The 13270-nt window shown below is 36.1% G+C and overlaps 1 protein-coding gene across 4 annotated transcripts in view; it reads left to right on the top strand.

Moving 5' to 3' along the window:
• Positions 1-13270, top strand: part of EPS15 (epidermal growth factor receptor pathway substrate 15) — a 49224-nt gene that overhangs the window by 17575 nt on the left and 18379 nt on the right. For all 4 annotated transcript variants that reach the window (XM_086753156.1, XM_010126621.2, XM_086753158.1 and 1 more), the window contains 3 exons: positions 297-456; positions 4092-4177; positions 9710-9782. In XM_086753156.1, the coding sequence (XP_086609282.1) occupies positions 297-456; positions 4092-4177; positions 9710-9782 (319 nt within the window). The remainder of the gene's footprint in view (positions 1-296; positions 457-4091; positions 4178-9709; positions 9783-13270) is intronic.

The following is a 13270-nucleotide window of genomic DNA, read 5'->3' as shown; positions in this document are numbered from 1 at the left end:
CAGTTAACTCAGTATCTGTATTGTTAGTGACCTGTAGCCCTCATTCTGCGTTTCACTAGCCCAGAACTTACTGTAACAGAGCTGTGGATCTTAGCATGCAAAGAGAAAGTTGTTGTCTATGTTTGAGTAATGTTTCGTATTTATTACTATGTTTTATTTCTATATTGCACTTTTTTTTTTTTAAGAGGAGATATACATTAGCCATTTCCGCATTTTTAAATGTCAGCAAATACAATAAACAGACCTGTACTTGCAGAAATGAAGATTTGACTTATTTCATGTGCATCTCTGTACAGGGCTCTCTGTGACACAAAGGACTGCGGAAAGCTTTCAAAGGAACAGTTTGCTTTGGCTTTCTATTTAATTAATCAGAAGTTAACAAAGGGCATTGATCCACCTCAGGCTCTGACTCCAGAGATGATTCCACCATCAGACAGAGGTGTCAATTTACAGAAGGTAAGGCTGGCTGGGTTTGGCATTTTTGGTATAAATCTACAAAGAATGTTAATTTTGAAGGCTATGCAAGAAGCACCTCAAGTACTGACATACCTTACATTTATCATAGTATCAGGGAGCATTGACAAAAAACTGTTCCATCCATGGTTCAAAATGAAGCTATTATTTATTACACCTGCCAACCAAGCGGAGAGATCTTATGTTGAGAAAGCATTATTTTCTATTTTGAAAGAATAATTGTTCTGCTGCCTATCTAAAGAAATTTTAGTCTGTGTCTGAAATAACACGTGTAAGTTCAATGGTTTTTTTCCTAATGTGTTCACAGTTACCTTTTTTACATTGATCTTTCTTTAATAAGTCTGGAAACAATGTGAACTAAATAAAGTGTAGAATTACATATTTGACATTTTAAAAGTAAATGGTACTCCATTTTGTACTTCACAGATAGTTTAAATGTCTTCATAGTCTGTTGATTACCATCTATCTTAATCCAGCAGTAGCCTGTACCTCAGCAGTTCAAGTTGTATTTATCAGACTGGTAGAGATCATCACAAATTCTTACTTGTTTTACACATCATAAAGTCTGATGTGAGTTACCTTTTCTTGGTTGTGCAAAACATTGGCCTAATTCTACGACTTTCTTAAATAGAATGAAGAACTTGCACTTGAAAAAATGAAACTCAAAATTTGGCACTGCTTTTGAGTTTCTGTTACTAGTATCTAATTTCTTTTTACATTCTGTTTTTAAAAAGTAATTGCTTTATTTGCAACTCTACTAATCTTTTTTTTGTATGTTTGCTTTCCTTTCTATGTCTCTTTTCTAGTTTGGACTGTTTTTTCCATTCTGCACCACTCTGCTTTTCATCCTTATTATTCTGTCAGTTTGTTAACTCTGCTTTCTCAAGGTTAGAGAATCTTTGCTTTTCTAATATTTACTGTCTGTTGGTTTAATAATGAACATCCTTCTAAGACTCTTACATAATCATTGAAATAGCACAAAATTTCTGTAGGTGTCACAGTATCATGCGATCTCAAATTATTGCTGATTTCCAGTGTTGTTCATCTGGAAGAGCCCCAAGGTTCTTCCTTGAACCCAGACCTCTGGCTGTTGGTAATATGTGCTGCTTAAACTTAAAAGAGAAACTGCGATGTCTTATCCTCTTGAAATTGCTGGGGTAGTGGTGACAGAGTAGCAGCCCGATGTGCCAGTTGACATTTTCATTAGGACTAATACCCATGGTTTTCTAATTGTTTTGCAATTAGATTAGTGATTAGAACACATCAGATGAGATCAGTGTTGGTTACTGCTATTCTGTGTGTGTGAATTGTTTTTATGGAACTCTCAAAGACACCAGTGTGACTTTTTTTTTTTTTCTTTGCCTTACTAACATAAATGTTAAGAGTAAGAATTTTGTGAAAGAAGATGACAGAAGAACTTTTAGATAGTTCTGTAAATCCTTACCAAGAACTTGTTTTACTAGATTGAGCTGAAACTTCAGCTTATTTTGAGCTTTTTCAAAAGAGATGTCTTGTTGATATGAAGAAACCTGCTCATCCAATATTGTTGCTCAAGAATTGAAAGCAAAGGATAAGAGCAGTAGGCAGAAATAGACTTTTTGCTTGTTTTCTTGAAGTGGCGTGGTTTAGATTGTTGTTTAAAACAAACAAACAAAACAAGGAAAAAAAAAAAAAAGAATGAAAACACCACACCAAAAAAAAAACCACCAAGCTTAGGCTTCACCTTCTGAATTGACCAATATAAAGGTAGCAGTAGAATTACCAGTAAGTATAATGGTAGGGAAACTTAACTTGTATCCTTCTTGGTAGTTGTTCAGAATGCATATGTATATATATTGCTGTTATCTAATGTTTAGTTTCCTTACAGAATTTTATTACCATAGTAGCATAACTTGTATTTCAATTTTGAGGCCTGAATGCTGATCCCAGGAATGGGATACAGCAGCAGTTTAGTACTTGCTGCTGTGTTTCTTTACCTAGAACTGTTTGTAGCTAGCAAATTGCATTACCAGCCGTAAAACTTAAACTTACATGCAAGTTCCTCTTAAAGAATTTTGACAGAAATGTACTTCTATTACTATTTTGAGTTAAAAACTCAGTGTTGTTTGCATGCATGTTGCAGTGTATGAAATGGCAGCGAATAGTTCTAACTTTTGTTTTTAACTTGTATATCAAAGCAAAAAATGTTGGCTTTATGTTTGTCCTCCACATCACTTCTCCTGAACAATTGAAAATAAGATTGAACTACATATTCTTCAAATTTGATGCGGGTGTTAGTGTGCAGAATTTCTTTAACTAATGAGGGAAAGAGGCCTGGAAAGAATTTGTACTTGTAGCTCACAGCTCCATGTTTTCCTTCTGTCCCCTTCCTAGGAGAAGTAAAAACTTTCTCATTGGAACACCATGGGCAACTCCACAAAAATCCTATGTGACTCCTTTAGAACAGGATTGAACTTCATAGCTGTTTTGCCCATCTGAGAAGCTGTACTCTAACCACTTTAAGAATAGCTGAATGTTGTTTGGTTTTTTTTTATTTTGGTTTTTTTTTTATTGTTAGTTCATGCCATTTGTTCTAGTAAAATATACCTGAATAATCTATAGTTCTGCTGAATAACATTCTCCGCCGCAGTGCACTCGGATTTCCTGTTTAAGTCTTTTCATGGCTTTTAATATTTATTCCCCCCCCAGTATACACTTGAATAAACTTGTAGTTAATAGTATCTTAATTTATTTTCAGAGAAACTTCAGCATTTAAAGACTTTTGTGTTATTTTGGGGATATCACTTGCCTTTTTAAATTATATGTATATACTTTTCCTATGAACTTTGTCCTGCATAACTTTTTTTCAAGACTCAAAGGAACTAATGTATTTATAGAATGTAGTTACAGTGACTATGGCTTCCTATGTTCGTATTGTGACAAAGCACAGTAGAACAATTACAGTATTTGCTAATTTGTGTCTTCAGCTTTTGTTCTCTAGTGATTTATGTGTACTTTTAAAAAACAAATAATTTGTATTGCAGTCATTCATGGTATTTTAAAGACAGTAAGTAAATAGCAACTCATGGGCATAAATTACCTATAACTTTGTATTATCAAAGTTTCATTCAGTATCATGGAGGTTCACATTATATTAGCTCAATATCACTTACAGCCTTGCAAATAAGTGTCTATGCTCTGCAACAGGAGGATCACCAAGGTGAAGAAATACAAATATAAAAATAGTAACCAAACCACTCTAAAATGGATGCTAGGAAGCCAGCTAAACATTAACCGTAAGATAAATCTCATTTTAGAGCTAGAGATATATATATATATATATATATATATATATATATATATATTTTTTTTTTTTTTTTTTTTTAATGAGCAGGTGGTCCTGTGCTTTTATGGAAGATCTCTTCAAGAGGTTACAGGAGACAAACTCTGTTTTGAATTACTAGATGTATTGGATGTATGTTGTGTTCTGTTTATATGGCATCTGGACTGGTTTGGGGTTTTTAAGATTGAAGACTTGAAACAGTTGTTACAAGAGGATGTTCATGCTATCACAGAAAGCAAGGTGAATATAGTTGTTGAACAGCATAAACTAACAGTATTTATTTTTTATCTTTCAGAGTGCTCAAGGACTGAATTCTGTAGCAGATTTTTCTGCAATTAAGGAACTTGATACATTAAACAATGAAATAGTAGACCTGCAGAGGTAGGTAAAGGAGGAATAGTCACAGTTGCCTTAGATTCAGTTGTGCTACTTACTGTTTTTTAAAAAACAATTCAATGCATAAGAGAAAACCAGGTGGTAATAGTCTGCTGAAGTAAATGGTTAGCATGCCTGTAATACTGTTTAATGCTTCTGCTCTTTGTTCACTCAGATGAGTGCATTTAATAACAGCAGGACTGTAAAAGGTCTGTCCATCGTGCCTTCTGGGTATGTTTTGGAGAGCTACATATCTTAGCATTCTGAGACAGAGGTATTCTCTCTTGTTCATCTTTTTTGGTAGGTGAGAACTGAGCAGATCTTTAGGATCCTGGAACCATGATATAAATAGGTATTAGTTGTCTTTGATTTGTAGAGAGAGTTCTAAGGAAGTGAGACAGGAAAGATTAAGAAGTATGTAGGGTAGAGAGAGGGAAGATGACAGTATGTGTATGGGCCTGTGCTAGGGTCTTGATGGTGGTAAAGATGGACATGCTTCTCTTCTGTTTAGTAAAATAAACTGTTGCACTGAGAAGAATGTTTTGTTTTTGAGGTCTGCAGACCCTTGCGTTCCATTAGTTATTTCTAAGGCAATTAAGAAGATGACTTCAAGTGACTAAGAAAATCAAGTTCATGTATGTTCTATAGTCTGCTATGCCTTGAGAGTACAACGAAGATATTTTTCTGTGGTGACTTTTTTTTTTTTGTACTGTCATAAATTTGCTGAAAATTCTATCAAGAACAGTTAATTCTACCATTTTATAAGTGAGAGTGCTTTGTCATAATGATGTCTGCCTGTCTTATTCATGTCCCTTGCAGGAATGATTTAATTTGGCAATATGTCAAAGCACAGTCTGTTTCCTAAATACATAAATGTTTTTTCACTTCAGCTGCTTATTCTCCCTCTTATTATTCCCACTGCCTCCTCACTTCTCCCTGCTCTGCGTTCCTGTGTTGTTCTTTAGGTTGTATTAAGTCCAGTTTTGGACTCTCACATACATTAACCTGAAATATGATTTACAACCATGTATGCTTGCTGTTAGCGTCTTAGAGGGAAATAAATGAATTTTTAGATGAAGCTGGTTTTCAGTAGATGGGCTTGCAGCCTAACATGCAAGCCAGTTGGTTTATGTCTTGTTTTCTTACTGTGAGGTATGAAGGAACTATAGCCCTTTGGGAAGTCACTGCTTCCATTTCTTCAGTGGGAAGTATACTTGGACAATTATTTAAGACACATTTGAATGGTATTAGATTGTTGAAGATATGGTAGGGGCAGCTATTAGTTTATTTTTAAAAAGGGGAAATTTACTTTGATATGATTTAGAGGTTCAGAACAGAACTGGATTAACAATCAGAGGCTTAAGCTTATATCGTCAGACGGAAGTATAATTGTAGAGGTTTGTGTGATTTCACTGAGAATGGCTAGCAAACTCCACGAGTGGCGGTGCTCAGAAACAGATTAATCTTTGGGGTAAATGTAGGAAACTTTTTTTGTCTTTGACAGATCCACATTTCTGTTCTAACTGGTGAAGTACACTTTTAGTCTTGATAGTCTTGATAGTTACCAAATTTAAACTTAAGTTATATTTGTTCACTATTAAACAAGATGTATTGTTCAGCTGTTGAACTCAGTATGTAATTCTAGTCCGTTATTCCATTGAGAAGTATCCATAAGAGCTGCATTTCTGAAACCCAGTAATATATATGGAATCTATTTTTGAAGTACACTTAAAAAAAAAAAAAAAAAGGCAGCAGAGGAAATGCCCAAAAGAATGACAGTGTGTGGAAAACAGCTTTTTGAGAGACTGAGCAAAGAATACAGAGCTGATATGTTTGTGGCTCAACAATTTGTGTGGGAAAGATTTCTAATAGCCAATAGATTTAAATCTAATTCAATAAAAACAAGGACGGTGGAGGTTGAGGATCAGATAAAAAATAAAAAGCAGAGCACTTATTAGCAAAGATAATTCCCCTCTGGTAGGGGGAATGATTTGCCTTGGGCCGTTGTGGAATCTGCATCTTTTTGAGCCTGTCAGCAATGCTGCCTGTAAGTTCTGTTTCAGTTGCACGTATTTTTAGAAAGCTATTTGAAGCTTTTTTGATCAGCATTGTGGGAGGCTAGACCAGATGTTCTTAATATTCTTTTTTTGAGCCATATAATGTTTTTCTTCCCCAGTAAACCATGCTCTGCTTTTGTGCATGCAGAGCTAGCCACAGCCCACAAATTAGTGGAATTTCTTCAGGCTTTACCAATACTGCATTCCTCTAATCGTGTTAAGTAGTTGAGCTTAACTTAGTATATCTCACCAGAGGTATCATCCTTCACATATGTTGGACAGCAACAGTTACATTGTCTTGAACTGAGATCAGATTAAAAGGACCATAAAGCTGCTAAGTAAGGAAACAGCAAAACATCCCCAGAAATAGAGGGCAGCTTCTCCGTATCATACACGTGCATCAAGCCTTTGTTTCAAAGTTCAGAGATCTATAGCTTCTTAGCAAAGCAATGGTAAGAATTTTAATTTAGACTAGATTATTTCTTCTAACTCCTCATTTGGAAATAACAGAGCTGTTGCAGCTGAAAAGGTTGGGAGGAACAAATGGGAGAAGAAACAAAGCAACCCTAGGCATTTTTCCTAGCACTGCCAAACTGAAGTGGTACTACACTAGGAATTCCCAAAATAACAAATGTATGTGAAAATAGGAAACGTTGAGCAACTGTGAGTGTAGATAATGCTACTGGCTCTGTCAGTAGTTATCTGTCACTTATTGTGGGAAAAAACTAGGTTTTTTTGTTTGTTTTTGTAACTAGGATGGTTCTAAGTGTTGCCCATCAAGAAGCTTGGCCGAGGTTGTTTCATATTTGGCTTGAATGCCTCTACTGACATGGGCACTCCTCAGTTGTCAGCTATAACAAATATTTGCAAAATGCTGGCTCCCGTTTATAAATTACTTCATTCATGAATTAGTATAAAACTTAGGGATTTACTAAGATTATTTGCTTGTAAATCATGAAGTACCTACATTGGAGAACCCAACTATTACTTCTGTGTTTTTTAAAAATTTCTTTGATACGAGGTTCTTCTGACCTGACTACTACTAAAATACGTAGGGAAAATGTATCACTTTCATAAATTGACTTGAAGTGTCCTTTATTGGCAAGACCATGTTTTCTTTTTGTGTTGTGTTTTGTTTTGTGGGATTTTTTTACAAATGCTGGTGTGGTCAGGGACTTTGTGATCCAGGAAATCTGTCATATGCAATAAATCATTTTTGTTACTTTTTTTTTTTTTTTGGTTCTTTCAGTTGCTGAGCATTCCTACAGGGGCATACCAGATAGTTTGTAAAAGAAATGGAGGCATTGAGAAGAATTAGTGAATTAAGTAGGTCTGTTATCTTTTTTTTTTTTCTTTTTTTTTTTCTTTTTAAACAAAGACACATTACTGGGGGGGGGAAGGGGATGTGTTATGTGTAGACTATATACACTCAGCTTGTTTTCTTTTGCCTGAGACTGCTGCCTAAGCTTTTCTTGTTCTGCCTGACAATACTTCTTTCACTTGATTTTTTTCAGATTTATTGTTTGTGTTGTGATTTGGCCAGTGTAAGCTGCCTGTGGGTGGGTATTGTATCCTCTTGCTTGCTTAGCCTGGTTCAGATTGCAAGGTTTAGGTACCTGGCTTCTGTTGAAATGAAAGGGAAATGATCATCTTCTCTGACAGTCTCTTAGGCATGTCAGTGACATCAGTGTGGAAAGGCTGTATATTAAAGCATACGTACCTGCTTGCATTTTTATTTTCTGCTCGGTTTTCATACCCAGGCAGGAAAAATAACAAGTATTTGTTTACCTAGTGAGGTATTCTCTTTTATCTTCAGTCAGGAATAACATGCCTGAATGTTTGCTGTGCTTGATGTGTGTCTGAAGGCTTGAAGGTGTTTTTCAGACTGACTTGTGTTGACATCTGTGGAAGTGCTTTATGGAGATTGAGACCCTTTGTTCATAAAAGTTATAGAAGGCAAAATCAACAGAATTTTTTTCTACCCGGTGTTGCAGTGCTATAAATACTAGTTTATTGAGCTAGAGGAGTGTGTGATAGCTTTGATGGAAATGGTAAAGATTTGCTTAGAAGTTCCATGATACTTTTTTTCTGATGAATGGAGAGTGAGGAATTTTAGGAAACTTGAAGGTTCGTACTTAACGAAATAACTAGCCTTGTTCTTCAAAGTCCATCTTTCCACATCTTTCCTTTTCCTTCCATGTAAACCTTCCCTTTGGGCACATGCAGCAAGTTGCTCTTCAGTCAGTTACTGAGATAAGTAATAGCAGAACATAATCTATAGTAATTATTTTTGAGAGCAAATGTTCACTTAAGATCTGTGACATTAGGATTTTCTTTTAATTTTCCATTGTACATGGTTTAGCAGTAAACAAGTATTCCTCAGCTTGTGTAAAGAACTTGGAGTAGACTTTGGAGACAGAAATGCTTTCTTCTATATTAGATAAGAGTAAATGCTAAGATTAATAGTTTTAGATTGATTACCAATCTGCTGCTATTAAAATATGAAGTTACCTTAACTGTACTAGTAGTATAATTTGCTAGCTTTTCACTATGGTATTTCATTTAGAAACATTAGGTTTATTGTTGTTTAAATTCTAACTTTTAATGTGTGTGCTAATTTATTAACAAAATCTTTATGGAAAGTAAATATCCGTATACAGAAGGTAATGTTAAAACTGTAAAGCTTAATGCTTTTCTGCATCTATGAAAGGAGAAAAGATTTCGTATACTGTCTAGAGATAAAGGCTATTGATTTTTTTAGAACAGTAACACTTCTGAGTTGTATGACTGGGTTTTTTTTTTTTCCTCTTTCTTAAAGCTATTGTTATGTCTGACTGCCAAGAATTTATTGATGATAATTCACCTGTCATCAGTAGTCACTTTTAAACTTAAATGAGTGTCTGTAGAGACAGACGATATGACACAGCAAATAACTATGTAGGGCATCTCTAAGCAGACAGCGATTACAGCAAGCTAACCTTTGTTCTTCTGACTGCGCTTACCAACAGATACATCTAAGATCTGATAGGCAAAGGTAATTAATAAGCTACATTGGCCTGCTGGAGATGTTTTCTGGCTGCTGTTAGCACAGGAATTACTGTGCTTGCAGGGGTTAATAGATGGAATCTGATGCAATCCCTCCCACTTTTCCTAGCAGTTTTCATTAGACAAGTGCTCCATAGCAACAGTGAGATCACTGGAGACAGTATTTCATTGATTTCTCCCTCCCGCCCCCTTCCATTTTTGAGCCATTCTTATCACTGAAGTGCAGTTGGGTGAAAAGACAGGGTTTTTTTTTATGCAGAACACTTATGTGGGCTTCTGTCTTGTAGATAATTTGGAAAACAGAAATCCCTTACATATTTTGTGTTTAATGTTTCACTATGTATTTAAAGAGAGATACAGGCTTAGGGGGCTGGATAACTGTTCCCGCTGTAGCTGATGTTCTTAAGTATTCTTGCATTGTTTGCTGGTCTTCTAGGGAAAAGAATAATGTAGAGCAAGACCTGAAGGAGAAAGAAGATACCATCAAGCAGAGGACAAGTGAGGTCCAGGTAAATAAGACATAAAATTATTGTTCGGACACCTGATACTGCACCGTGTGGTATGTTAGTGGCAGTGGGATTACTGAGTCTTCAGATCACATCACCTATTCCGTGATGTGGTCATCGCTACAAAAAGAAAAAAAATATGCAGCTAAGAAGAAGAATGTACTTTGAATGTGCGTTGGTGTAGGTGCGTCTGTTTGTATAAATGTGCAAGCTCCTAGGATATGTAGCCTGCATTGAGTTTTAAATGAAAAATATTACAAAAGAATAGATTTCTTTTTTGGGTTTTTTTTTTTTTTTAGCAAGGCAGTCTAATGTATAATTAAAACTAAAGAAGACACTGTAGCACTGCAAATTAATAAACTTAAGTGGCTGAATTAAAAGGGCTTGTATATGGGGCTGCTTCTGAAGAGTCGCAGTAATTACCAGCTTGGGAGGAATGTTGCATCAAGTTAATTTTGTCTAATCTAAGTGAATTTTAAAAATAATGTGTTTGACTGTTATTTAAAACGATGACATTGAATTTCTAGAATATTGGAAAATTTGAATTTTACAAGTGTTTTACAGGGATTAAAAATTACACAGTCAGCGTCAGTGTTTGGGGTGCTAACAGTCTAGCCAAGCCCTGAATTAAATACTGCAAAGCAATATTTCAATTAAATTTTAAGCTGCAAGAGCAGCTAGAGTTGCTGCTTTAAGAAAAAATTTCAGTGTGATATCTGATCACTTACACTTCTTTCTACATTTATTTTGGGAATCTTTATTATTTCAAATAATCTTTATTTGATTAAAAGCAAATAATGCAAGATTTCTGCATTTTACTTTGTGTGGTGCAGAAAAAGAGCCAATGTGTTACAACCGTTGTGAATTATGTGCTTGGCTACTTAATATCCGTAAAGCCTGGATGAAAATTAATAGTTTGACCTTTCAGAAGATAATCAGATGCTGGCCTGTTAGTCACAATGGCAGCCAGATTCAGCAGCGGCAGGAATGCACAGGGAAGTTGCCCGTGTCTGTGATTCTGTCCGTGCATGCAGTGGTCATTTCCCTCCCCACTCTGCAGATTGCCTTTTCACAGCATTAAAAATTCTCACGGATATTCCTGGTTCTGCACACAGGATGACTTTGTTAGTGTGTTCTGGAAACTGTGTGTGTTCATGTGAAGGTTGAGTTCTCTGGTGCCTTTGCACAAAAGGTATAGAAAGCTAAATAAAAACCTTACTTTAATGTTATTAGTGTCATCTGCATGTGTTTAGTATTTGATGCTCAGCATCATCATGGAATCAATTAAGTCATTGTATCCAGAGCAGTAATGTTGGAAGCAACTGTCTCAGGTCCTTAACCTCTTAGTGATCACACAAGCTATTTGTCCCTCGTTAAAAGAGTTCTGCCAGTCTGCAGAGAAGGAACAGTCTATTACTGGCTTGTCAGAAAAATGAGAAACCATGAGGATCAAATCTGATATGGCTGCACCATTTACTTAAGCTGGTGGCCCCTTATCTCTGGTCCCTTTCTTGCTCCTGAATGTTGGAGGACCTGCATATTTCAGGAAACTTTCTAGAACTTCAGAGAATAGTGGTGACAGACTAAGAATATCTTTACATCATGTTTTTTTGTTCTAGTTTTACGCTAATGTTGACATTTCTAAAGATGGTGTACAAAACCAATGTGTTTGATTCTGCCACTTTGGATGAGGCCAGTTTCATGGCATCACACTCCAGGGTTTCTGATGGCAGAATTACTTCCAGGACACAAATTATAATCTCAAATATAGCAATGGTCTGTGATGGAATGAGCTGACTTGTATGGGAGGAGAGAAAGAACAACAGTCTTTTTCTTTAAAATAATGTATATGCTGTGTAAATAAATACTGAGAAGCAAAGACAGAAAAAGAGTTGTAAGGATACTAATGGGTTTTAATGCGTTTAATAAAATATCAGCTCTTTAGTAGCAAAGATTAAGGGGTGATTTTTCTTATAGTTATGGGCACAGTAACAAAGAGCAAGAAACTTCTAAGGCACCATTTAATTAATTTATTCTGTGATTGGATTAGCATTTTCCTATAAATATAGGAGTAATAAATATGAAAGATATGAAATGTTCCTCTTGGCAGTAGAGAACTTTGTTTTACGGAATTAATATGTAACTAAAATGTTAGGTTTTGACCACGTACCAAGTGGCATCTGAAAATGCCTTTACTTGGCTGTCCCCTTGCTCTCTCATCAGCAGCCTCCTCTTCTAGACACAGGTGTTGGGGGACAGTGTGCCTCAGCAGCTGTGGGCTTTTGGACACATTCACAAGACTGTTGTCTTCCTTCTAGCACTTCACACATATGGGCATGTTTTTTCAGTCTGTGCTAAGATTCTGAAATAAGTGGTGATTCTCCTGGCTTTCCCAACAGTTACGTATTCACTAGAACTTTCTTGACATGAAGTCAAAAGGTCTGTTTTGCTTTTCAATGGGACACTGAAACTTTGTAAAGAAATTTTTAGAACAAATGCATGTACCTCTTGAACAGAGCATAATATATGTTCACGTCAATTGGGGGGAAAAAAATGTAACTGCATGTGAGACACTGCTTCAGAGAAGAGGGGTGGGGGGTGAGGAAGTGAAAGGTATTTTGGGACTGTGGCCTTCTAAGTAGGCCAGAATGTTTCTGGCCCTTCTAGACTTTTGATCTCTTTGTTGGCCTGAGTTTTCTTAAACAGATTTACACTCTGAGTATCCCACTCAGCATTGGATTTTCTCTATTCTTTGTTGCAGTGCACCAAAGCTATTAAAAAGTCACCGAAGTTAAACTTTTCTGTGCTCTTTCCGGCTTAATGGTTTTTAGCACAGTTTGGTGAAGTGCAGTGTGGCAAGCTACTAAATCCATTGTCTGTCTGTGGCGATACAGATCCCCAGGCTTTCCTTGTCCTACACTACATTAGCATGGAGAGTTACCAACAATCATAAATCTAATACAAGGTTACTATTACCATAAAAATGCTAGCTTGTACCACGTCAAATATGTAAATGGTTTTCATATCGAATCTCATTCAGTCCTTGAACATTAAGATGCTGCTTCTCTGCCAAGGGTGTTCTTTGAAATCAAAGCTTAATTGGAGCCTGATTTACTTCATGAAGATACATCTTTGAGTATTATCCCCAGTTCTGTGTATTATATCTACTCCGACCTTTAATTTTGGAGTGGTTATGTTCGGTGTTTTGTTTTGGTTGGTTTTTTTCCCTCCTCCTTCTGAGAGCCATCAGGCTTAGTCAGGATGCTTCAGTGCTCCTCTGCTGCTGTGCCTAGAACAGACTTTGGGATTCAAGGGACAGCAGCAACAGTGGAGGTGATCTATATTTAGCTTGTGTGTATGTGAATTCTTGCTTCCTTTTGGAGAAAGGAGACTGAAATCTCTTTAAGCTGTTACTTTTTCTCCCCATTGCTTCTTTTGAGTGTCAGCTGATACTTGCTTTTCAAAGTGATGTAAAAAATGAATGGATCAAG

The sequence above is a fragment of the Chlamydotis macqueenii genome, chromosome 8, assembly GCF_036417535.1.
Source record: "Chlamydotis macqueenii isolate bChlMac1 chromosome 8, bChlMac1.mat, whole genome shotgun sequence".
Taxonomy (NCBI): domain Eukaryota; kingdom Metazoa; phylum Chordata; class Aves; order Otidiformes; family Otididae; genus Chlamydotis; species Chlamydotis macqueenii.
Note: the sequence above shows the minus strand (reverse complement) of the source record. Positions and strands in the feature narration are given on the sequence as shown.